General features: G+C 34.7%; 1 protein-coding gene across 4 annotated transcripts in view; it reads right to left on the reverse strand.

Annotated features, from left to right (window-relative positions):
* Window positions 1–13215: 13215 nt before the first annotated feature.
* LOC145267438 (uncharacterized) overlaps window positions 13216–27669 on the reverse strand; it is a 124488-nt gene continuing 110034 nt past the window's right edge. For 3 of the 4 annotated variants that reach the window (XM_080123305.1, XM_080123303.1, XM_080123304.1), the window contains exons 5-6: window positions 24719–27322; window positions 13216–14664 (exon numbers count right to left, since the gene is read on the reverse strand). In XM_080123305.1, the coding sequence (XP_079979431.1) occupies window positions 14563–14664; window positions 24719–27322 (2706 nt within the window). In that variant the 3' untranslated portion in view covers window positions 13216–14562. Of the gene's footprint in view, window positions 14665–16029; window positions 16250–24718; window positions 27323–27669 lie in introns of all 4 variants that reach the window. The other variant, XR_013864847.1, reaches the window with a different exon arrangement.

A 27669-nucleotide genomic window follows, 5' to 3' on the forward strand; every position in this document is an offset into this window, starting at 1 on the left:
CGGGCGCCATCTTGAATTTTTCCTTACACTTTTTCCTTACAAGCTATTCCGGCGATTTGGCCTCTAGGACTATGACCGAGTCGAAATTTGACTTAAAGCTCATACCCGAGTTTGACGGGTCCACGTCCATCGTCGACTGGGTTGAAAGGGTCGAGCTGACGTGCGACCTTTGTGAGGTAAAAAGGGTACACACTGTAATTCCCCTGAGATTGGCTGGGGGTGCCTTGAGTGTATATCAGCAACTCAGTGCTGCCGAAAAGGGAGATGTCACCGCAATTAAAGCTGCGCTGTACAAGGCATTTGCCATGGATCCTTGTACGGCCTATGAAAAATTTGCTTCCCGAAAACTTCTACCGGAGGAAAGCGTGGACGTTTTCTTCGCTGAGTTAAAGAAACTCGCAGTTCTGTTCGGTGGAGGGGTGTCAGAGCGGACGCTCGCGTACGCGTTTGTGGCGGGCCTTCCCACTCGGGTGAAGCAGCTACTGAGAGCCTCAACCAGCGTTTCAACAACGACCATGGAACACTTGATGGAACGTGCTCGAGCCATCATCAAAGATGAGGAGGACCTGGGGGAACCAGTTGTGATGGCGACACAGACAGGCCAGATTGGCGCTCGGGAGATTCCGAATCAGAACCCTGCAAGCAATGGGAAATGTTTTCGCTGCGGCCGACGCGGACATTTTGCAAGGAATTGCACCAACAGGGGGCGTGTGCGCTGTTTTAAGTGTGGCGGTTTGGGGCATCTAGCCCAAAACTGTGCGGGAAACGTATCAGGGGAGAGGACGTCAGCGCCGCCCTGCTCCCCGAGCAAAATTTGAACAAGGCGCAACCAGTAATGACCGTCTACGTAAACAGGATACCCTGCTCAGCACTTCTCGACTCAGGCTGTTCGCATACTATAGTGAGCACCAGGCTGTGTCCAAGTTGGACTAAGAGGAAGATCAAAGTCACCACGATAGGAGGCGAGACCCAGACATGCTGTGGAGCTGAAACTGTCAAGATCTACACGGACACCGGTGCAGCCACTAAGATCAATGTGCTCGTGACCCAAGGAAATCTCCTGGGGTTTGACCTGTTGCTCGGATACGATGCCATCAAGGCACTGGGGGGAGTCGCAATTCATCGGGATGGAAAGGTGCAATTCTTAGAGGCCCCAGTGTTTGCAGCGCTCCATATCGATCGGCCGGATTTTACAGTGGACTACGACTCGCGCAAGAGGGCCTGGATTGCATCTTGGAAGTGGACCGAGGGAATGGCACCGACTAAACTCAAGAATGGGGTTGCAGAGTACCCTATACCCAGTGAGGCCCGAGCAGAATACGAAAGGGAACTAAAGGCGTGGATCCAAGATGGCTGGTTAATCCCCTACCCTGAGGACAAGCTTGGGCCTCCGAAGGGTCTAATACCCTTGATGGCAGTAGTCCAGTATAACAAGTCGAAAGTACGGCCCGTGCTGGACTATAGGGAGCTTAACAAGCATATTGAAGCCTACACTGCCGATGCTGACGTATGCGCCAGTAAGTTGAGGGAATGGCGTCAGAAAGGCACTAATGTCTCAATATTGGATTTGCGAAAAGCCTATTTACAGGTGCGAGTTGATGAGACGTTGTGGCCGTTCCAGACAGTTTGGTTCCAGGGGCAGAGGGACTGCCTTACACGCCTTGGCTTTGGCCCAAATGTGGCACCACAGATCATGAAGACTATTGTCAACACAGTATTGTCCCAAGAAAAGCCCATGAGGGACTCAACGTCAGCTTACATTGATGACGTATACGTCAATGAAGATGTACAGTCTGCGTCGTGTGTCAAAGAAAAGTTGGCTCAGTTTGGTCTGGAATGCAAGAATCCCGAACGTTTAAGGGAAGGAGCACGTGTATTGGGATTGGATGTTTATGAAGAAGATGGCACCCTACAATGGAGGCATGGCAGTGAAATTCCAAGCATCCCCAACCTCGTTACAAGGCGGACCGTTTTTTCTTAGTGTGGAAAACTTGTTGGTCACTTACCGGTCTGTGGCTGGCTCCGCGCAGCTGTTGGTGTGATTAAACGCAGAGCAAATTTAACAACCACGGGTTGGGATGACATATCCGATGATGTCCTACTAACTCTGATGATTAAAGAGACACTGGAGAGAGTGAACAAGAAGGACCCTGCCTGTGGGCGGTGGTGTGTTAACGGAGACAACGTAGGTGTGTGGGTTGATGCCAGTTCTTTGGCGTTGGGAGTATCGTTGGAGCAAGGAGGAAACGTGTTCGAGGATGCGTGTTGGCTGCGGCCCGTAACAGATTCTCAGCATATAAACCTGGCAGAGCTGGACGCTGTTGTAAAGGGGGTAAATCTGGCCCTGCAGTGGCAGTCTAAGAAGTTGACCTTGTACACAGATTCTCTCTGTGTCTACCACTGGGTGTCTGACACACTTTCAGGACGGACACGAATCCGTACCAAGGCAGCAAGCGAAATGTTAATACGGAGAAGGCTAGACACGCTAAAAAACCTGGTATCTGAGTATGGGCTATCACTGAGCGTCACTCTGGTGCCATCACATTGTAATCGTGCTGACCAACTGACCCGTGTACCTCACAAATGGTATGAAGCCGCGAAGATGGGAATGGAGATTACTGCTCGATCTTGTGCAGTTGCAATCGACCCATGTCAAATACAAAAAATTCATGCACAGAGCGGACATCCGGGTATCAAGAGGACCCTTTATTTTGTGAGGCGTGCATACCCAGCAGTGACCAAGATGGATGTCAGACAGATCGTCAGAAATTGTGAGGCTTGCCAGTCTATTGATCCTGCACCAGAGCGATGGCAGAAGGGTCGCTTGGAAGTTGAGAGTGTGTGGCAGCGGCTGGCCATGGATATTACCCATTACAGTGGCAAGCCCTTTCTAACTCTCATTGATTGCGGGCCTACGAGATTTGCGGTGTGGCGGCAGATGACCAGACAGGATTCAGCAAATGTTGTTCGCCACCTATCATCCATTTTTTTTGAGCGAGGTGCGCCGGAAGAGCTCCTGACTGACAATGATGCAGCGTTTTGTAGCCAGCAAGTCCGGCAGTTGTTAGATGAGTGGGGCGTCCGACTACGGTTGCGATGTGTGCATGTGCCGTCAGAAAATGGCATTGCTGAAAGAAGCCATCGCAGCATCAAGTGCCAGGAAGCGATGTACTATTGCGGAAGCAACATATTGGTACAACATTACGCCAAAGGACGGGACGTCCCCTTCAAGCGCACCTGCGAATGCTATTTACACGTACCGAGTCGGAGTGAAGGGAATCAACACTACGCAGCCAACCGACAAGGGAACATATAACAGATATGAAGTGGGAGATCCAGTGTGGGTGCGGCCTCCAGGAAATCGGTGCACCGACAAGTTTAAGCGAGGACACATATCTGGAGTGATTAGCCAGCAGTCTGTTTTGGTCGATGGAACCCCACGACATGTGCGAGATCTTCGCCCAGCTACCGAGGTGCGTCATACAACTACAGAAGAAAGCAGTGAAGCGTCTAGCGATGAGCTGCCGATGCACGGATTCAGTGAGCCCCTTCCAGAGACTGATAGCGATACTTCATCTGATGAGGCGGAACCAGATCCAGAGCCCGAATCTGAAACAGTGAATGTACCTCTTCGCAGAAGCACACGCACTAAAAGGCCACCCCCCCAGTGCTCTCTATGTGATCATCAGATCAGGGGAGAGTGTAACGTGCATCCAGGAGATAAGCGCCCGTGTGTTTGCGTGTTGTGTGGGTACGTGGGAGAGACGGATGAGGGGAAAAAGACTTACCTCGAGACCAGCTCAGCGTTACCGACCAAAAATAGAAAAGAAAGACCAAGATGGCGACCGCCGTCTTTTGTAAAGTATGATGTCTCGCAAAGTCACACGAATTCTCGGAATATGCAAATTTAGCCGGCCTAGAACGACGATAAAAGCGGGTGATGGGAAAGACGTGGGGGAGTGACGATTGAGTTGGCTGGGGAATCGTGTGGCTGTTGCTTCTTGTGCCGTGTTGAGGATATCTTACTGTGTTAAAGAGAGAGTCGGGCACCATCTTGAATTTTTCCTTACACTTTTTCCTTACATCAGAAACCACTGTAAAAGAGTAATAAAGAACACGAGGGAGTGTATGCTCAGTTCGTTAAGTCCAAAATAGCTGAGCAGCGACGTGATTCCACCAGTTTTGGCAAATAGCAAACAGGATCCTGAACAGAAGTGTGTGCTCTATCCCAACTATCATTAATTCACCTGAGGTAATCTCGTCAGCATCAGACAAAGTTAAACTCTTTGCCAAGAACTTTGCAGTTAATTCCTCTCTATGAAACCAAGGCCACCAACCCCCAGTATTTCCTCTTGTATCAGAAAACATGCTATGTGACATTCAAATATATGTGCATGATGTTGCCAAGCTAATCAAAAACCTTGATTCCAGTAAAGCAACTGGCCATAATGGCATTCCTATTATAGTACTCAAAAAGCTTCAACCAGAACTAGCTCCCATACTTACAAAGCTGTTTAAGGAGAATTGCTTCCCAACACCCTAGAACATCTCATCAGTATACTCTGTATTTAAGAATTCAGGTGATCAGTAATCTCCCTTTCAGTACAGAACAATAAGTCTCCTGTGTGTCATGAGTAAGTTGCTGGAATCTGTGTTAAATAGAGAAGTAGTCAACCATCTCAGCAAAAATAACCTTCTTAACAGCATGCAATATGATTTCCACTCTGGTAGATCTACAGCAGATGTGCTTACGGTTATATCTCATAGGATTAATGAATCTCTCGATGGAGGCTTCCTTTATAGGGCAGTTGCTCTTGGCATATCAAAGGCCTTTGATAGGGTATGGCATAAAGGTCTACTTCACAAGATCTCCAGCTATGGTATAGCTGGAAATGTCTTCTCAATTATTAAATCATTTCTCTCTGATAGGTTCATAAGAGTAGTGGTTGATGGGCAAAAATCAGAAGCTCACAGCATTAATGCTGGAGTCCCTCAGGGATCGATCCTGGGCCTAACTCTTTTCCTGGTCTACATTAATGATCTTCCAAATCACATCCTTAGATCGTTCGTTGAAATTTATGCTGATGACACTACCATCTATGGCAGCACATCAAAGGCCGTAAATGACCAAGTTCTCTCTGATTTTCTCCTCTGATCTTGAGCACGTGGTACAATGGGGAAACAGGTAGCTGGTTACTTTTAATGCATCTAAAACCAAGCCTCTATTTTTACATCATCAACGTTCTGATCCCCATCTGGCATCAATTGAAATGAATGGCTCTCGTCTTGGTGAGGCTCCATGCTGTGACAAGCTTTTGGGCTTGACCTTTACTCCTGATCTGAAATGAAACATGTGCATCAAATCCGTTGCCACGGTTACTAGAAAAATGGTATGATCCTTCTATCGATCCAGTAGATATCTTACTGCTAATGCAATTCTCTACCTATATAAGAGCCAGGTACATCCAAGGACGTTGCCACATCTGAGCAGGAGCTGCTAGAAAAACCTTATCCTTCAAAATAGACGTTGTAGCCTAGTAAGGAGATGCCCTTTTCTTTTTCCTGCAACCTCTTTCTCACAGAAAAGATGTTGCGAGCTGGTCTCTGCTTTATCATTATTTTCATGGTAAGTGCTCGTTTGAGCTTCAATCTATGGTTCCCCCTTGCCAAACTTTCACAAGAAACACTAGCTGAAAACACTATTAATAATTTCCCCCACTCTTTATTTGTGCCTAAACATAAACGTAGATTCCGTAAAAAAAGATCCTTTCTTAGAACTTCACACCTGTGGAACTCTCTTCCGTTTGCCTGCTTTCCAGTTGGCTATAATATGGTCGTCTTCAAGTCCAACATAAACAAATTCTTGATGAGCTGTCTCCTTAAGTAATCCAAATTACCAAATTTCCACTACTTACGTTTACTACGATATTGTCCAATTGACTACTGTACATTCTTTAACCCTTATCCCTGAGTGGCCTCTGGGCCTTGATAAGTGGTGACTCCTATGTAAAAAAAAAAAAATTTTTAACCTAATTATCACTGAAAACAAAGAAAGGCTTAGATTCCAGGTCGAGGAGTAAGAATTGTAAAAGAAAAACAATTGAATATTTTAAATATTTACATTTCAGGAATGTTGGTTGATGTCTTTTTAAAGCACAGATAACATAAATAGAGAGAAGGGTAAAGAGAGGACAATGGTTCAGTATGAGTGATAAATTCTGCCATCGTCTGACACACACATACTTACTTATAACTAAACACAGTTGTAGTGTTCAGTCTCTCTCTGTATGATGGCAAAATTCGTCTGTGTTAATTTTGAGAACCATGACAAAAGTGGAAATTAGAAAATCATATATAAATTCAATAATGCAACACTGCATGTAGTTGCAATCGGGAAAATTCATGGCAGAACGAACATTTTATGTCTGTATTCCGCTTTTATATGTACTCAACAAAGAAACGCAAACACATGGCCATTTCAAAACCACATAAAAAAATATCGAATATTTATATTTAACACCAATGAAAATACGCGTATGTTGTACTCACAACTTGAATACAAATAATGATGTTTTATTTTGAAGTTACTGAAATTTGCTGATTCGCCAATTCTTATTGTTTAATTATTTTATCTATTATGAATGGAAATATTTTTTTTTTGCAAGCACTAAGAAAAATGAACAAAAATGGAGTTACATATTTCGTATAAAATCAGGTCTACATTAAAATAAAATAATATAGAATATACGTCCAATACTTCTATATGTATAGGTAATCATTCTAACGTTTCTATATGTATATGTAATTGAGCCAATGCTATGTGTATATGCAATCGATCCAACATTTCTATATGTATATCTAATGGATCCAACGTTTATATATATATATATATATATATATATATATATATATATATATAGAGAGAGAGAGAGAGAGAGAGAGAGAGAGAGAGAGATCCAACGTTTCTATACGAGGGGCGTGCAATAAGTAACGCCCCTGACCCACTTCTAGTTGTCTGATCTAGCTGAAATTTTGCATGTGTAATGATTTATATCTCTATGGGTTATTTTGGCAAATTACAACTCTGAACTAATTGTGGTTTCTCTTTTACAGGTGTTTGAACTGAGTCAGGTGTGAAATGGAGCCTGTTTAATGTTGAACAGTGATCCGTTTTTGTATTTGAAAGAATGCACACCACAGGCGACTTTTGATGAAGTGAAAGAAACTTATGGTGATAATGCCCCATCATATGACCTTGTAAAACGCTGGCATCGTGAATTCAAACGTGGCCGGAAGTTTGTGGAAACAGTTCCCAGACCTAGTCGCCCCCCCCCCTTTCTGCCATTGATGAGGCATCTGTCCGTCAAGTTGAGGCTGCCATTTTGGATGATCGGCGCATTACTATTCGCCAAATAGCCCAAGATGTCAAGATTAGTACAGGGTCTGTGGAAACTATCATTCATGACCATTTGCATATGCATAAGGTGTCTGCCAGATGAATTCCCAGGTTGCTCACATCATTCCAGAAGAAAGAACGCGTCGAATGCTCGAGGATGAGTTTGGAGATGTGCCAAGAAGATGAGTCAAAGCTTTTCAAAAAACTGATTGCACAGGATGAAACTTGGGTCCATCACTATGATCCAGAGACCAAAGCCCAGTCAATGCAGTGGAAGCACTTAGACTTACCACCTCCAAAGAAAGCAAGGGTGCAGCCCTCCACTGGGACCAGGACAGAGTAGTGATGAGAGATTTCCTGGCAAAGGGTACTACAATTACAGGAGCCTATTATGCTTCACTTTTGAGGAAATTAAGGGAAGCTATGAAAATCAAGAGGCGGGGTAAGATCAGCAAAGGTACCCTCCTCTTGCAGGACAACGCTCCAGTCCACAACTCGCATATCGCCAGATCAGAAGCACGGGCGTGTGGTAAGATCAGCAAAGGTACCCTCCTCTTGCAGGACAACGCTCCAGTCCACAACTCGCATATCGCCAGATCAGAAGCACGGGCGTGTGGTTATGAAATCCTCTCCCTACTCTCTTGACCTTGCACCCTGTGACTTTCACCTCTTTCCAGCGATGAAGTTGTTTTGAAAGGAAAGCGTTTCCTTGATGATGCAGCCTTGATTTCTGAACTCACGTTGTGGTTGGAGGACCAACCTGGGGTGTTCTACAAAAACGGTCTCCAGAGCTGCATCAAAGGATGGGAGAAATGCATAACTCTTTTTGTTCCTATGTAGAGAAAGACTAATAACTGTGCCAAATTTCATTGCTCTACTGCTATGGGAAGTGGGTCAGGGGCATTACTTATTGCACGCCCCTCCATGTACTTCCTATTCTAGATCTATACCAATATATATCATTTGCTTCTTTTTCTACATCTACCAATATGTCTACAAACTTAACGAAAATTAATTTTTGATACAGGGCATATTCACCCAGACAACGACTTTCTGCTTCAAAAGTAGTTTGCACTAAGTGGTGTAATCTATATACCGGAGACTAAAATAATATTTTTTTTTGCAATATTATTTATTGGATCCGTGTTTGTTATTAATCATATCTTCTTTTCCATTGCGTTTATTTTATTTAATTTATTATATGTGAAAATTCATATTTTAACATAATGTTAGATAAACACTCATTTTCTTTTCCGTTTATTTAATTTATTATATTTATTAAAATATTTTACTTTAAATATTTATCATATCTGTAAATAAGCATATTTCATTTATTTTAATTTATTATATTTATATAAAGCATTTACTTTCAGTATTATTTTTATAAATAAACATATTTAATTCCTTTTATTTTATTATATTTATTACAAAATTACTTTTCGTATTAATTATTTTCTGTAAATAAACATATTTTATTTATCTAATTTATTATATTTATATAAAAAAATTTATGTAATTAAAAATATTCAATTTATTTTAATTTATTATATTTATTTAGTACGGCATTATATTATTACTAGCATGGGTGCCCGGCGTTGCCCAGGTGTTTGGAAGTGTGTGTTGAGCAAAAATAAAAAAGTGGTAGTAGGAAGGCAGGCTCGAACCCGTACCGCAAAGGAGGAAAAGAACGAGAAAAAGTGTAACGTCTTTGTTGTTACGACCACCGCTAAACCAGAAGTGACGTAGGTTTAAATTAAGGCTAGACAATCGAAAAGAGGGGATGACTTTCGAAAATATCGGCAAAAAAAGCAACCCCTCCCTGTAGAAATGTGCGCAGTTGAGGGTGAAGAAATTGATGTTTTTAGCCAATTTTTTTATATTTGTCGTTTGAAGGGCGAGCTTCAAAACGATACTGATCTTGTGAAATCTCTGTCGAAAGTTTTAGACAGATATGCAAACATACATACATACATACATTTATATATTGGTAGCTCAAATTTTCGACCCAACCCGATTAAAAAGCTTGCCCCATCTTTGAATAACTTTTATGGCACATTTCAAATGCTTAGAGTAGAAATTGTCTGAGTAATTTGGTAGAGACCGCAGAGGTCAAATATTTTTAACTTTGACCTCTATTATGACCCCTTAACATTTATTGTTTTGGGCTCAACTGAAGTTATTAAGTTAGATCCATCTCCAAAATTTCAATTGTTTATACCCAAAATTGGTGGAGGAATTTGGTAGGGTTCTCAAAGGTCAAATCGTTGACCTTTGACCCCTTAAGAGCCAAATTATATGTATGTATAGGTAATCGATCTAACGTTTCTATATGTATAGGTAATCAATCCAACGCTTCTATATGTATAGGTAATCAATCCAACGCTTCTATGTGTATAGGTTATCGATCCAACATATCTATATGTATAGGTAATCGATCCAACGTTTCTGTATCTATAGGTAATCGATCTAACGTTTCTACATGTACAAGTAGTCGAACCAATGCTTCTATGTGTATAGGTAATCGATCCAACATGTCTATATATATATGTAATCGATCCAACGTTTCTGTATGTATATGTAATCGATCCAACGTTTCTATATGTATATGTAATCGATCCAACGTTTCTATATGTATAAGTAGTCGAACCAATGCTTCTATATGTATAGGTAATCTAATCGATCCAACATGTCTATATGTATAGGTAATCGATCCAACGTTTCTGTATGTATAGGTAATCGATCCAACGTTTCTATATGTATATGTAATCGATCCAACGTTTCTATATGTATAAGTAGTCGAACCAATGTATCTATATGTATAGGTAATCGATCCAACATGTCTATATATATATGTAATCGATCCAACGTTTCTGTATGTATATGTAATCGATCCAACGTTTCTATATGTATATGTAATCGATCCAACGTTTCTATATGTATAAGTAGTCGAACCAATGCTTCTATATGTATAGGTAATCTAATCGATCCAACATGTCTATATGTATAGGTAATCGATCCAACGTTTCTGTATGTATAGGTAATCGATCCAACGTTTCTATATGTATATGTAATCGATCCAACGTTTCTATATGTATAAGTAGTCGAACCAATGCTTCTATATGTATAGGTAATCTAATCGATCCAACATGTCTATATGTATAGGTAATCGATCCAACGTTTCTGTATGTATAGGTAATCGATCCAACATGTCTATATGTATATGTAATCGATCCAACGTTTCTATATGTATAAGTAGTCGAACCAATGCATCTATATGTATAGGTAATCGATCCAACATGTCTATATGTATATGTAATCGATCCAACGTTTCTGTATGTATATGTAATCGATCCAACGTTTCTATATGTATATGTAATCGATCCAACGTTTCTATATGTATATGTAATCGATCCAACATTTCTATATGTATAGGCAATCGATCTAACGTTTCTATATGTATAGGCAATCGATCCAACGTTTCTGTATGTAGAGGTAATTGATCTAATGTTTCTATATGTATATGTAATAGATCCAGCGTTTCTATATGTATAGGTAATCGATCCAACTAAGTGGAATGCGCAAGTGAGTTGTTGTGGAGAAAATATGTGGAAAAGAAGTTCAATGCAGCTTAAATGGATATAAAATTGCTCTTGCAGTTGGTGAAATAGTCCCAAAATAGGAAAGTTGATTTTTGGTCAAATAGAAAAAAAACAACAGATCTGCTTCCATGGTTGGTTTCACGCCCAGATTATTTCACGCTCTGAAACTACTTCTCTACTTGGATTATTACTTTGTTTTCTTCACTTTACAACTCACTTGCACATTCCACTGGCTTTGAAATTTTGACTATTTGTTTTTTTAAAGAAATTTCCTTCGTTTTTCGGATTTACCATCGAAAGGGTCTTCATGCACGTTGAAATGTTATTCCTGGTTTGTTTTTGTTCTTTTCCCCATTTCCTCCATTTTTCACATGTTTTTAACTGATATTTTAACACATTTATTTTGCAATTTATGAATAACTATCATAAATTGCTGTTTCATTTAATGCCTTAACCAGCAACTTTTAGCTTTGCTGCAAATATAATTTGCTAATTTCTTTCTGTCCTCTGATGAGAAGAATAGCAAGAATAGCATTCTTTGAAACTCTGCAGAACAAGGATTTTGAAAATTGTTCTTGGAGTATTCTTTCGAACAATAAATTTAATTGTAAGTTTTAATTTACAGTTTTAATGTCTTTTCTTTTCTCTTATATATATATATATATATATATATATATATATATATACTCATGAGCAAAAAAAAAAAAAATGGGCCAAAAGTGAAAGAAAGAAGAAATCGAATTTTCAATATTTTTCCATGAATTTTTGTTAATTTTAACTGAAAATTTCTATTTTGCAGATCATCATTATTATAGCATATAATAATAAGTGGAAAAATTAATCCTAAAAATGGCAGGACAGCATCTGTGCGAGGATATAAAAACGAATGTCAGGATTAAGGCAGTCCAAAATGATTACAAGCAGATTTTTTATATTTTAAGAAAAGAAAATGTGAAAATATCTCTTTCTGTTGTGAAGCGAATTGGTTTGAAGTCGAATGCTTGTGAAAATGGAAATCTGGATCTGGTCGCCCTAGAGCATCCACTTTGAAGGACGACCACAGTATTAAATTAACTATTTTGAAGGATTGAAAGAAAACTTATGTTGACCATAGCAAAGAATTCAAAACAGGGTCTGGAAATTCTCTTTCTAGATATACAATATCGAGACGAATGAACGAAATGGGATTTTCCTCTAAAAGGTGCGCAAAGAAGCCATTTTTATCTAAGAAGAACATCAATGATAGAAACAGATTTTTTTGTGTTATGGCAAGAAAGATACAGACTGGTTCAGGAATGTTTTCTGGTTAGATGAATCAGGATTTTGTCTTGTTAGTGATGCTTCCGATGCTCCCGAATGGGGCAATCGAAGAACTGGAGAAATATTTTCGCTAAGTTGCATTAAAATGACAGTTAAACACGGGAATGGAGAGATAATGACATGGGAAACTTTTACTGCAGCAGGAGTTGGGGAACTTATTAGATGTGAGAAGTCAATCAATGCAAAGGAATGCATTCGAATGTTAGAAACAGGACTGTTACTAAGTATCCAGAAGCTGAGAATATCCCAGAACATTATTTTTCAACATGATAATGCCCCTGCACACGCTGCTAAAGTCACAAAAAATTGTTTTCTGATAATTCAATTGATGTGATATTTTGGCCAGGTCAAAGCCCCGATTTAAACCCAATTGAGAATATTTGGTTCATAATATCTCGTGCATTGGCCGGAAGAACTTTTGAGAACAATGACAAACTGTGGGAAGCTGTGAAAAGCAAATGAAATAGCATCTTTTCTTCACAGTGTTTCACTTTGGTTCAGAGCATGTCTAAAAGGATTGATATTTTTAAAGAAATCAAAAGGGAATGCGATTCCATACTAAGCATTTATTAAAGTAAATATCTTGTTCTGTGTTATTAGTCTCATTTAAGTTTCCTTGTCCAATTGTTCTTTGTTCAATATAGCTTTTAGTGCAATAAAATGTATAAAATTTGTTTGGCCCATTTTTTTTTTTTTTTGCTCACGAGTGTATATATATTGGCTTGACTAAAAAATGTGCTTGTGTTTCTAATGTTATTTTTTTTTCAGCCAACTAAAGATCGTTTTATATTTCTGTTCTTCGATTTTTGTATTGGGTGCAGTGAGAATGTTAACAATAGTGTGCAATAAACCTCTGAACAGAGAAGTTCTTATATTTTTGCTTGTATTTAAGGCCTTCAGATTGAAGATCAACTAGAACTCTACCAGTAATAAAAGGAGAATGCTGATACAGAACAGGTGTGCCAGAAAAGGACATTTTTAATGGAAAATGCTCTTTGCTCTGATCAACCAAAGATGATCAATAGCGACTAAGTGAAAGCCGTAGTTGAACAAAATTGTCATTTGACAACTAGACAAATCACAGATATTCTTCAGATTTCCAAAGCAGGCGTGAAAATGAACTGTATTTATATTCACTCAAAAAACGTAATGAACTTTTCGTACAACCGAATATAATGTGTGTGTGTGAGCCTGTAAATAGAAAGAATTTAAACATAAATTGAAGATTTCCCAACGATTTGTGGTAGTCATCTAATCCTTAAAAGGTTTACCCTTGTTTTCTAACTGTATATATTTTATCTTAACTGTATATATTTTATCTTAACTGTATATATTTTTTCCTTAACTGTATATATTTTTTTTCTTAACTGTATATATTTTTTTCTTAACTGTATATATTTTTTCCTAACTGCATATATTTTTTCCTGACTGTATATTTCCAAAATTCCTTCTCACTCATTCGATTTTGTTCTAGTTTTTAATTATTATGATTCACTGACTTATTTACTCACTTATTTAATTATTATCATTCACTTCAGATTAATTTTACCTTCAGAAAATTTTATTAATTTCCTTTTTTTTCGTTGATAAATACCATATTTACTCTTAAATGAATTTTTTTTTTCTTATATCAAAATCTACTTGCATTTATGTGTGTGTGTGGGGTGTACTTGTGCACATATATGTGAGTGTATCCATATGAGTGGATAAGCCCACCATTTAAAGGAATCTCATGCAAAAGTATTGTATTGAGTTCTTGACATCGTATTTATTAGGATATACATATCTGAAGAGCAATTCGTGGCTTGTTATTTTATGATTAATGTAATTTTTCACACTCAATTGTCTCCCCTTGGAATTTTCAAAATTGTTGTATTTAACCAGCAGGAACTTTAATCCAGATATTTTAAAAGATGTATGTAATTAATTATACAGCATATAATGTTTTTTTATATATTTATTTTAAATAAAAACTTATTAAAAATTTTATTTTCTTAAATGCAGCCTCTTGCTGCAGGTGGAAGGAGAAAACAACCATGAGGGATCAGAATCTAAATGGAAAAACTTACGCAGATAATAACTGATGATTAATATCTTTGGGAGAAAGAGAAATTTGGAGCTGCTTTCTCTGAGGGTAGGTTTTTTTTCCTTCCATTTGAGCCGAAGAATTTAGAAAAATATTTTCTTTACATTGTATGGCTCTTATTTTTTAAATTTTGTTTGAATAAAAAAAAAATGTGACATTTTTTATACTGTTGTTTCCATAACAGGATCTTTCAACTGTTCGCAAAGCTTTGCCGCTGATGGAGGCGATTCAAGGTACCAACAAATAACAACAATATCCATTAACTGAAAAAGAAAAAAAAAAATGAATACAATCGGAATTGAACAGATGTCAGTCAAAAATTCAAAAATGAAAATAAAAAATTGTAATATACTTATTTAGAATTATACTTAATTTTTAAAAAAATACAAACAAATCTATATGATGTATGTACCCGTCACGAAACGAATATGTCATATTCTAAAAATCATGTAATTTTTTTTAAACTAAGAAAATCAAATTTTGTTACAAAGCGAGATGCTATTTTTTAATCCTTCATGTTTTAGAAATAAGGGTGAGGCAACTCAATTCGAACTCTCAAAATCAGTCTTGTAATGGATACAGTTTACTTTTAAAATCGCTAAAAATCGTTAAAAAATGATGTTCTATATATAAAAAAAAAACTACTTGATCAATTCACGTGATTTTTGGAATATGACTTTTTGTTCAATGACGAGTACACACACCAAAGATTTTTCTGTATTTCTCTTCTTTTTTAAAATTAAGTTGGATTCTGACTTTCTTCAAGCAAAGACACCCAACGCTTGCTGCAGGCCTATTAAAGTTAAATCAAACATCCTAAAAAACGTATCCAATTATTATTATTATTATTATTATTATTATTATTATTATTATTATTATTATTATTATTATTAAGATTTATTGAAATTTAAAAAACACTATTTTGGACGTTTTTTTTCATATGCTGAATTTTTTAAAAATTATTACTAATTTATTTTAAATTTCTTCTTTTTCTTACAATTGACTTAGGTTCTTATTAATCATGTTCATCGTTGGTGATCGTTCTTTCATTATGTAGTGATTCACTGTAGGCCTTCTATCTCAGTGTTAGGTTCATTAGGCAGGTCATATATGCTGCACATCGGATTCATGTCTTTCAACACAGCTCCATTATGGAGACCTGGATAAAGCAAAAGAACTACAGGAGGACAACAGAAACAGTTCAAGGAAAGCTTGACAGTGTTCCTCAAACAGTTTGGTTTGTGTTCTGACTCGAGGGGTAACCTGGTTCAAAACATGTTCCTGGCGTACTACATTCCACAAAGGAGCCACAATTGCTGAATCTGCCTACTAACCCGTTTCTCTCTTGTACACGCTATTAACAAGAATGACAAATTAAGTTGTTTATTAATATAGAATGAAACTCCATTTCGTTGTCTCTTATTCTATAAAGCTACAAAAATTACCCATTCATAAACACTACAATCTCAACTAAATAATCTGCTAACACTGAGACAATTTTTTTTATAGGAGTCACCATTTATCAAAGCCCGGGGGCCACTCGAAGATAAGGGTTAATGAGTGTATAGTAGTCAATGGGAAAATGTTTTAGTAATCATTAGTAGTAGAAATTTGGTGAATTGGATTACTTGAGAGGACAGCTCATCAAGAACTTGTTCACATTGGACTTGAAGACGACCATATTGCAATCAATTGGAAAGCAGGAAAACGCATTTTCAAGCTTCTTTTAGGGCCGAGGTCAGTGGAAAAATGGTTGGATCATTCTAATGCTCCAGTTGTTGTCTCACTTTAGACGCAGTCCTCCACTTGTATATGAGTGGTTTTTCGGGCTTTGATAAGCATAACCTCCTTGTAAAAAAAGCATAAAAAGCCTAAAAATCACAAGCAGGTAGTCTCACAGTGAAAAGAAATTCTTTAACGTCATTAAAATAAACAAGTATTTCTCTAGTTATGAATCTGTTATGCTATCAGGAGACACCTGTACAGGTTTCAGTATATATATATATATATATATATATATATATATATATTTCAGGTAGGAAGATATCCCGAAATTAAGAATAATTGAATTTTAACAAAGGTCATTGATAGTGCTCAATAGAAGAGAGCAAATTATAGTTTGTTATTCTTTATGTAAATACAGGCATATCTTTTCAATCATATTTGATTTCATCAGGCAAGAAAAATTAAAATACAAAAATTAAAAAGGTTCAAGACCTTTTAAAATTTTGCGGAGAAAAATATATATATGTATATATATATATATATATATATATATATATATATATATATATAAAGTCGTGTGTGTGTGTGTGTGTGTCCGTCCTGGACTGATACTTTTTTTATTTCACACAGATGTACCTTATGTGTCTGGAAATATCCTTAAATAGGTTTTGTATCAGAATGTCTCTGATAAGTATTCAACATCTGTAATCGAAAATATCCAATTAAAGATGGGGTAGTCCAATTTTGACCAAAGTTAACATTCTTATACAGCCTTTACAACATTACAAGTGCATTTGAAAAGTTTTATCACCACATAAACAAAAGGGCCAGACATATAAATTAAATATAAATTAAACAGTAGGTTCTTTGATAATGAATTTTTCTGTTAAAAGCACAACTGAACCACGATACTTGATATTTGGATTGTAAACTTTAATTCAAGCCATTATATAAAAATAATTATATAAAATCAACAGTATGTTTGACTACAATGCATTACGGACTAAGTTACTGCAGGAAGGCACGTAAAGCTTTCTCTTCGTACACCATGGTCGATTCCCTTCTAGGGAACACAATCAATCAAGTTGATTGAAAAATAGGCGACTTCACCAATTCTGATGACAATAAAAATATTGGAAGTGTGGAACATTCATTGATTCTTAGGCATGTCGGGTTTTCCTTCTAGTATATATATATATTTACCTTCTAGTATATATATATTTTCCTTCTAGTATATATATATTTTCCTTCTAGTATATATATATTTTCCTTCTAGTATATATATATATTTTCCTTCTAGTATATATATATATTTTCCTTCTAGTATATATATATATTTTCCTTCTAGTATATATATATTTTCCTTCTAGTATATATATATATTTTCCTTCTAGTATATATATATTTTCCTTCTAGTATATATATATATTTTCCTTCTAGTATATATATATATTTTCCTTCTAGTATATATATATATTTTCCTTCTAGTATATATATATTTTCCTTCTAGTATATATATATTTTACTTCTAGTATATATATATTTTCCTTCTAGTATATATATATTTTCCTTCTAGTATATATATATTTTCCTTCTAGTATATATATATTTTCCTTCTAGTATATATATATATTTTCCTTCTAGTATATATATATATTTTCCTTCTAGTATATATATATTTTCCTTCTAGTATATATATATTTTCCTTCTAGTATATATATATATTTTCCTTCTAGTATATATATATATTTTCCTTCTAGTATATATATATTTTCCTTCTAGTATATATATATTTTCCTTCTAGTATATATATATTTTCCTTCTAGTATATATATATATTTTCCTTCTAGTATATATATATATTTTCCTTCTAGTATATATATATATTTTCCTTCTAGTATATATATATTTTCCTTCTAGTATATATATATATTTTCCTTCTAGTATATATATATATTTTCCTTCTAGTATATATATATATTTTCCTTCTAGTATATATATATTTTCCTTCTAGTATATATATATTTTCCTTCTAGTATATATATATTTTCCTTCTAGTATATATATATTTTACTTCTAGTATATATATATTTTCCTTCTAGTATATATATATTTTCCTTCTAGTATATATATATTTTCCTTTTAGTATATATATATTTTCCTTCTAGTATATATATATTTTCCTTCTAGTATATATATATTTTCCTTCTAGTATATATATATATTTTCCTTCTAGTATATATATATATTTTCCTTCTAGTATATATATATTTTCCTTCTAGTATATATATATTTTCCTTCTAGTATATATATATATTTTCCTTCTAGTATATATATATATTTTCCTTCTAGTATATATATATTTTACTTCTAGTATATATATATTTTCCTTCTAGTATATATATATTTTCCTTCTAGTATATATATATATATTTTCCTTTTAGTATATATATATTTTCCTTCTAGTATATATATATTTTCCTTCTAGTATATATATATTTTCCTTCTAGTATATATATATTTTCCTTCTAGTATATATATATATGTTTAATTTTTAATTTTTCGTTTGTATGTATATATGTACTGTGTGCATGTGTGCATGTGTGTACTTATATGTTTATATATTTAAGACTGACGTGGCACCTTCTCATTGACTATACCTCTTTCTCCTCCTCCTTCTTCTCCTCCTCCTCCTCTACCTTCCTTCCTTTTCCATTCCCCTTTTCCCCGTGCATCCTCATACTTTCACTACACCGATAAAGACTGAAGGATCGGTCGAAAATTATGTACTTATAAAAAAAGTTTTTTAATTTTTTTTTCATAATATTATTATTTTGTATTCCTGAACGTCACCAATTAAAAACGAATAAAGAAAAGTTATAAGCTTTTATACTTTTCGCATTCTTTTTAATTCATATATATATATATATATATACAGAGAGAGAGAGAGAGAGAGAGAGAGAGAGAGAGAGAGAGAGAGAGAGAGGGGGGGGGAGAGAAATAAAAAGGAACAAACAGCATTATGTGTTCATCAACGTTTCGTCTTTATTTCGAGACTTCGAAACGCTGATAAACACATAATACGGTTTGTTCCTTTTTATTTCTCTGTTTTGTCGGAATACTATTTCCATTATTTTCATCATATATATATATATATATATATATATATATATATATATATTTCTGTGGAAATATATTTTCTTATAATATATATCAATCCTTATCTAAGAAGCTCAATGTAATTACAGAGCAATATAATGAGTAAATGACAAAAGACTATATCCCAAAGTTCATGGTGTTGACCATCTTATAATTTATTCCTTTAATTCAGTTGACATTTACAATTCTTGACAGTATCTGTTTCGTAGCGCAAAATCAATCACTTAATTATTATATCAATCAGGAAATCTATTATGCACTTAACTCATCAGAAGAAGGGCATAATAGATTCACTGATTGATATAATAATTAAGTGATTGATTTTGCGCTACGAAACAGATACTGTCAAGAATTGTAAATGTCAACTGAATTAAAGGAATAAATTATAAGATGGTCAACACCATGAACTTTGGGATATAGTCTTTTGTCATTTATTCACTATATATATATATATATATATATATATATATATATATATATATATATATATCTTAAGGGTCACCACTTATCAAGGCCAGCAAGTCATTCTAGGGTAAGGTTAATAAGGGTTACGTATATTTTGAGATATCGTCATTATGAAACTTGAACTTAATTGGGCTTACTTATTTTATAGGATGACTCAACGAGAACTTATTTACATTGAACTTGAAAACGACCATGTTATAGTCAGCCGAGAAGAAGACCCAATTCTGCTTATTTGATCTAAACATGGGTGCCTTGGATTCTACAGAGACATCAGATCATTTTACATACTCTCGCAAATAAGCTTGATAAGACTGATGATGCTCTAACAAAGCCAACAAAATTTAAAAAATACAAAAATAATGCACGTTGAAATGAAAAAATTAGGTCCAAATATAGAAACAGCGACTAACATATTTATTTATGGGTCATACTTAAAGATAACACTAATTGAATATATGTAAACCTAAAGTTTAACCATCCCCATCAATCATAAAACAGGCTCCTAACTCTATTTATTATTTAGCAAAAAATTCTAGTTATGAAAATGTATTTAAGAAATCAAGCAACATCTACAATACAGATCTAAAAAATAGTGGATACCATAATATCGAAATCAAATACAAACAACAGAATATCAATATTTATAATAAGTCAAAAACAGATGAAGGAGAAATACAATTTGGTATACGCCATCCTATAATAAAATGGTGAGAACCAAACTCAGCAAAAAATTCTAAAACACTTTCCTGTAACAAATAATAACAACCTAGAACTTTACTATAGTTGTTGTGAAAACTTCGAGATGATAATTAAATCACATAATGATGATAAAATATTAAATGGGAGCAATAAAAAAGAAAATAATAACAAAATTAATTAAAAAGTTGATCAATATAGTAACAACAAAAATAACGTGAAGAGCAAAAATATAGTCACTAGAAATAGATGCAAATCGTAATATAAATAAAAACAATAACAATGAGCAAAAAATAAAACCAAGGCACTCTGTCTGCTACAAAATAAATGCCTAACCAGAAGTATCATTTACCAGGCCACAATAGTTTGCAAAGAAACCTGAATAACAATAATATTACGATTTTAAAACAGATATTATGACCATAGAAGTGTATTCAAAAACGGAAAATTAAGACACCATTAGCGAAAAACTACTGGGAGCTCAAGAAAAGTGGATGACCACTGATAGTTGAGTGGAAAATAGTATGGCAAGTCAACACATGTAGAAACTTCGACAACCCGTGTAGACTATGTTTGAATGAGAAATTAGTTATATTAAATTTTAAAGAATCCCAAAATTTACTAAACTGCAGGAAACAGCAAACGTATGTATACACAAAATAAACTTTACCTAAGGATAACAACATACATAAAAAAACATAAATAAATAATAACAGCAACAATAACAAAAATAATAATCATAATTATGATAATAATTAATTAATAAACAAATAAATAAACAAGTACACTAGTATAAAATAAAATGTAGGTGAAAAGCTCCAGATAAAAACTAATTCACTTCTCAACACAAAGAAAGACCCGTCTCCACCAAAAAGAACAAAGAAACAGACGAATTTGAGGTCAAATGAACACTTACTTGATAAACGTGCGCCCATTGGCTACAATAAATGGATGTGTGAATAACAAAGAATCTGATTGGCTGATTAGCAAACGCTATATAAAAATCACAAAGCAACATCAACTCAATGCAATAGCCCGATGAATCCTCATGAGGATTAAACCAGGAAAATTCTGTGTAGTTTGATTGTCATATATATGTTAAAAACTTACTACATATGTGTATATATAGATGAGTATCGGCTGAAGACAGCTTGATATGGATATCTAAAACGGTCCTCTATTATCAGGTTTGAAACCGACGGTACCGATCACTTATCTCATTTAAACTTTCTGAAAATAAAAAATATAAATAATACGCTCTTATTTTCGGAAATTTTCCTTATAATAGAGCACTCTGCTAGAGTCCTTTTTGCCAAAAAATATAACTATATATATATATATATATATATATATTTAAACAAGGGAGTAGTCACCAACAATGTGTATTTTTTAACATTATTTTATTATTCCGTGTCTTGGTTTTTCATTGAGAATTATGTTTGGATCATTGTAATAATGTTTTTAAGTCATTGAAATCGTTTACGCACGTTTCAGACGGTCTGTGATGCGTCCTCGTCAGAAATTATATTAAAATGTGTAAAAATGGCGATTTTCGTAGTTAATTTGAAGTTTTTCCAAGGGGTGGAGGCTTGTAATGTTTATTATTTTTAGCAATATATAAGCAGTTATTCTTTTTAACCGTTGTTTATTTTTGTATTTTTTAATCTTTGCTCCCTAAGAGAGAGAAGTTTTTGCCTCTTCTTTTTTTGATCTATTTTTATTTTATATTTTTTATTAAATATTTATATACTTTATTTAAATATTTAAAAAAATATTTTATGTGCATTAAATTTTATCCCTAGCCACATGTTTTAGTATTTATTAATCCATCAAAAATACAAACTTCATTGCATTTATTCAATTTTTAATTTTATCATTAATTTTTCTTGTTGTTTTTCTGTGTGTGTCCCCCCCTCTCTCTCTCTCTCTCTCTCTCTATATATATATATATATATATATATATATATATATATATATATATATATTAAGTAATGTGATTTATAATTTTAAAATTTTTAAAATTTTAAAAATTTAAAAATCAAAATTTAATTAAATTAAAAATCAGTTTCATAAGAAGGAACAACAACAAAGTCTCTCGAATTTGTTGTTCCTTCTTATGAAACTGATTTTTAATTTAATTAAATTTTGATTTTAAAATTTTTAAAATTTTAAAATTATAAATCACATTACTTAATATTGAATTAGCTCTAGGACATTTAACTATCGAGCTTATTATATATCTAAATTACAACGAGCATTTCCTGTATTTTAATTAAACTAGTAATTTCACTATTACATTAAAATACACTTAGCTCTTTAGACTATTATTCTAATCTCCTTTAAATTATATATATATATATATATATATATATATATATATATACATACATACACACACTGCATGTCAAATTATTAACGAGATAACATTTTTTTACCAGTTTCAGAAACTTACCAGTAGTTTCGTATCAAAAGCTTTGGAAACGTTGGCAATGCTGAGCTGCACGTACTGTGAAACTTTTGTACTGTTTTGCTCAATGTAAACAACTTGACATCGTAATTGTTGAATCATAATATATATATATAGTCTTGAAAGTTTTTTTAACCTTTAAAACTATATAAAAAAAACTTATTTAGTTTTTATATTTTTGTATCATTCGTTGGAAAACTATTTAGTCAGTAAATCATTTAATCACCTGCAATCAATTTGCTCTCTCGAATTTGCAATAGTCCTAATGTTAATTTAAGGGAGCATTAGTTGTTTATCATGAAACACGGTTTTGGAGATTTAAAAACAAAACAGTATATTAAATCATGGCTTCCCAGCAGTGTTGATCAAACACAACCTCCCTTAATCACAAGAACTTACCTGTGAGATTCGTCCCTGTCTCCAAGTTCAAAATGGATATATGTTTTGATTTACTAGTGTTGTATCCATAAGATTAGGATTGATCCATTTAACTATTTATCACCCTCTACTAATATTAGTACTTTATATATTTACATTCTTATTTATTTATTTTAAAAATATTATATATATATATATATATATATATATATATATATATATATATATATATATATATTTCTACTTCATTTAATCACATAAATTAAAATACGAAAGTATAATTTTATGCGTAAACTAAGTATTTACTTCAACCATGCTCAATACATAGATAGAGCTATGTAGTAAGTTAGAAAAATATATATGGCAATTAAGCTACACAGAATATTCCGCGTTTCATCCACACTAGGATTTGTCAGGCTTATGCATAAGCCTGACGAATCCTAGTGTGGATGAAACACGGAATAGTCTGTGTAGCTGAATTGCCATATATATTTTTCTAACTAACTATATATATATATATATATATATATATATATATATATATACACACACAATTTTGTTAATAATACATATTATACATTACTAATATAGTTTTGGATTTCTTTTATTAATATATTCTGGTTAATTTTATACGATTCAAAGCATTAGGATTTATTTAACTGTTTAAATATTTTAGTTTTATTCCCACCTTGTTTTATCATCCTTATTACTAAGCTAGAAACTGGGAGGGGGGGTATAAAATCTATTAATTTTAAGATAACGCGAGCTATTCTCAGAAACTCTGGCATAATGGTTCCATAAAACATAAAAACAGGGCAGGTACTATCTTTGTGCGGCATATGATCTATTTGAAAGGGTAAAGAATTTCTTTTATCCAATATTTTATAAACAAAAATTCCATCCTCAATTTAAATCTAAATTCAGAAATGTAGCTTGTGTTCCTCTATGTTCACAATTTAATTCTAATTCCTTTGGATATATAAGATGTTTATTTATTTTTTTATTTATTTTTCAAATTCCTCGTTATCATTTATACATATAACGTCATCAATAAATCTCCTACAACCATGATAATTATATGCTTTAGATATATCATTTTTTATTTGTGATGACTATATATATATATATATATATATATATATATATATATATATATATATATATATATATATATACTCCAATCTATGTAAATAAAGATTTGTCCAAAATGGTGCAAGATCTAATCCCATTAGGTGCCTATAGTTTGGAGTAATATTTTGTTTCCCATTTGAAAATAACTTTCTTAAATAAGATGACATATGAGCATTCTTAAAATACCTTTGGAAACACTAGTTTTGCTGTTTTTATTTTTACACCAGATTTAAACACATATTGCCTGCCCTATGGTAAATTTAGAAAAAACCTGTGTTGTCATAGGAATATCTCACCTGTTTGGCAGCATTGGTAAGTTCTCCCGTGGAATCCAGTTTGGCTCTGAGATTCTGAAAGGCATTTTCCGTAGCTGGCAAAAGGTCTTCAATGCAAATGAACGGTTGCTTTTCAACTAAATCTAAACAATATCCTAACTGATGTTCGTCAACTCCCGGTAAAAGTTTGTATTTATCAATGATGTTTTTTCCAGGAAGGCTTAGGTGAGACAACGATGAACTGTGGGAAAGACTTGCACTGTTCAGTCGACTCAGCTGTCGACTGGGGACTAAAACAGTATCCTGGTTCTGCAGACTGACCCGCTGCAAAGTCGATTTGCTGAAGGCAGAGTAATCAGGAAAGTCATCACAACTGATGCGAGACTCTAAGACGGGTCGCGTCATCGAAGAGAAGTTCATGTGAGGCATAACAGACGTTGGAGTTGGTGGACAGGGCCGGCCAAGCACTTTGGTTGTAAACAACGGACTTCCCTCAATCGAAGATGGAAAGGAATTTTGTCTATGAAATTTTTGAGATTCAGAAAAGGTTTGAATATCTGACTTGCTCTCTTCTCCACTAGAATGTAGTGCAGGTTTGTGGTGAGAGAAAAAGCTGTTTGTAGAATCTGATCGGACTCTACTGATTTTTTTTTCAGAGTTAATGGAAACATTTGGCGATAATGTTGAATTAAAATTGTTCCCATTTTGTAGATTGGAAGAAACAATAGATATTTTGAGTGGAACTCCACGCCTCTGGAGTTGTCTATACCTCTCAGATGCTCCATTCGGAGACGAGGTTTTCATCAGGCCGGAACCTGTTTGCTGGACATTTTTCTTGTAACACGGATTTTTGAATGATTCGCATTTGTTTAATCCAGAATTTCCCATGGAATTTCCGTCACCATTTTTGCATGGAAATGAAGAATATATATTCTTCTCTGTGTTTGGTGAGTTGTCTGACTTTCGGTTCCATCTTTCAAGACGGCCTTGAGAGTTAAACTGACTTTCGACTGAGCCTGGAAGATTATCAACCAAAGCACCAAAGCATGGAGTTTCTTTTAGTCTTCTGGAATGTGCTACCATTATCGGTTGTCCGTCGGTGTTGTTTGTTGCGTTTGAAGGGGTCGACTCGGTTTCAAAACCACTATCAGAGAATTTCTTGTGACTATCATTTGCCCGGTTGATTCTATGGTAAAGCGTCCTTAGACTCTCGTCTTCTTGCAAGATATTTTTTGTCAAGGCATCGGTCGCAGAAGAAAGAGATGAGATATCATGAGTGTAGCTGCTTGATGCTGGATAACTGACGTCTGAAATGCACATGATCGAATTATTGTCACCACTGTCATAGCTGCTAATGCTTTCACTTCGTTTACTTCTTGTGCAATCAGAATATGTCTCAATGTCTTCGTTGTAGAGCGGACTGAAAGATTTCTTGCATATCGGAGATTTTCTGTTCATGCACTGGCCCATTGAAAACTGCATCGGTTGGTCACTCACAATGATTTTACCATTCCTTCTCGGTTTAAATGGTTCTCTTTGTTGCTTCAAGGGCAACACGAATGGCTGGTGCTTAAACGGCATCGCCCGAGAAGTTAATGTCTTTTGCAAGTTCTTTCTTGCTTTATGTCTTTTCTGGATGGCAATATTGATCCGTCTGTGTAGAGAATTATCCGAATATTCTTTGGCTTGGAATTCTTCAGACTCATTCGGATGATTCTTGCTTGATTCCACTTTCCCAGATGTTTCCACTATTTCTCCCTTTTCGATTTCTTCTGTTTCATCGAACGGCGAAACTTGTAAACTACGGTCATTCTCGGAAAGTTCCAAATCAGAATAATCGCCTTTTTGTACAAATGATGACCAATGATATTTATAAGGATCCGATTCTACAGACATCTGACTTTGTAACGATCTGCTCGTTTTACTGTTTTGCCGACGGACTTTGTAGTGACATAGCAGTTCATCCGCTTCAGCTGGACTCACTTCACTTTCACTGTCTTTTTCAACTTCAACCAACATGGACATTTCACTGCAAGCTGAATCGCTGTTTTCACTAACGTTTTGAGTCTTCACTATTTCCCTCGCAGACTTGGAAACATCATCACGTTGGGCTGCAGGTGCCACAAATATCGTCTGTCCATTCTGCACATGTTTTTTCTCATCTTCCTGTTTTTTAAGGGTTTCATTCAAAGACTCAGGGTTTAGGTCCGTCCATTGTTGATGCAGACTTTCCTCACTTGCTGCTGGGAAATAGCCGATCTTGTTTTTGACGTACGTGATTTTCTCGTTTGGAGTCGAATTATCAAAGTCTATGTTTTGTTTGAGTTCATCAATTCCTAAATTTGGATGTTGTTGCTGCTGATGATGATGACTTTGCAAAGGTTCCTCATTTTCTGAATCCGGAGTGGATGCTGTCACTTCTTGCTGAGAACTAAGTTTAGGGATTTGCACCAATTTATTACAAACAGCCAAGACCATTTCCAGCGTGATAAGAGCAAATGATCGGATGTCTGGTAAAAGAAAACTGTATCGATTTTTACACTGTGGGTTATCTGCCCCTTGCAAAGGAGAACCAAATATAGTAACATATTCAAAATCACCCAGGGCGGCTCTCAGGCAGCTATTCTGAAAATACAAAAGAAAAATCAATCAAGAAGGCAATCATGTTTCTGAATTTTTTAGATAAGGATTGATGATCTGGATGATTTGGATTATTGGAACAACTGTTCACCACAACATTTCAACGGGTGTAACCTTCTATTTTTCTTCAGAGGTATCTTATCAAACTCAGTAATCTTTCTGTTGAACTCAGGAATCTGCATGAAATTTCAAACAGAACCCTTTATTGGTACCCCGAGCAAAAGAAGGGTGGACTTGTAAATTCACCCTTGCTATTTCGTCTGTTCGTCTGTCCACACTTTTCTCAATAGCTACACCTTGGAATTTTTTTAAATTTTGCACAAACATTAAAC

Source organism: Euprymna scolopes, chromosome 4 (genome assembly GCF_053919585.1).
Source record: "Euprymna scolopes isolate OS-2025 chromosome 4, ASM5391958v1, whole genome shotgun sequence".
Taxonomy (NCBI): Eukaryota; Metazoa; Mollusca; class Cephalopoda; order Sepiida; family Sepiolidae; genus Euprymna; species Euprymna scolopes.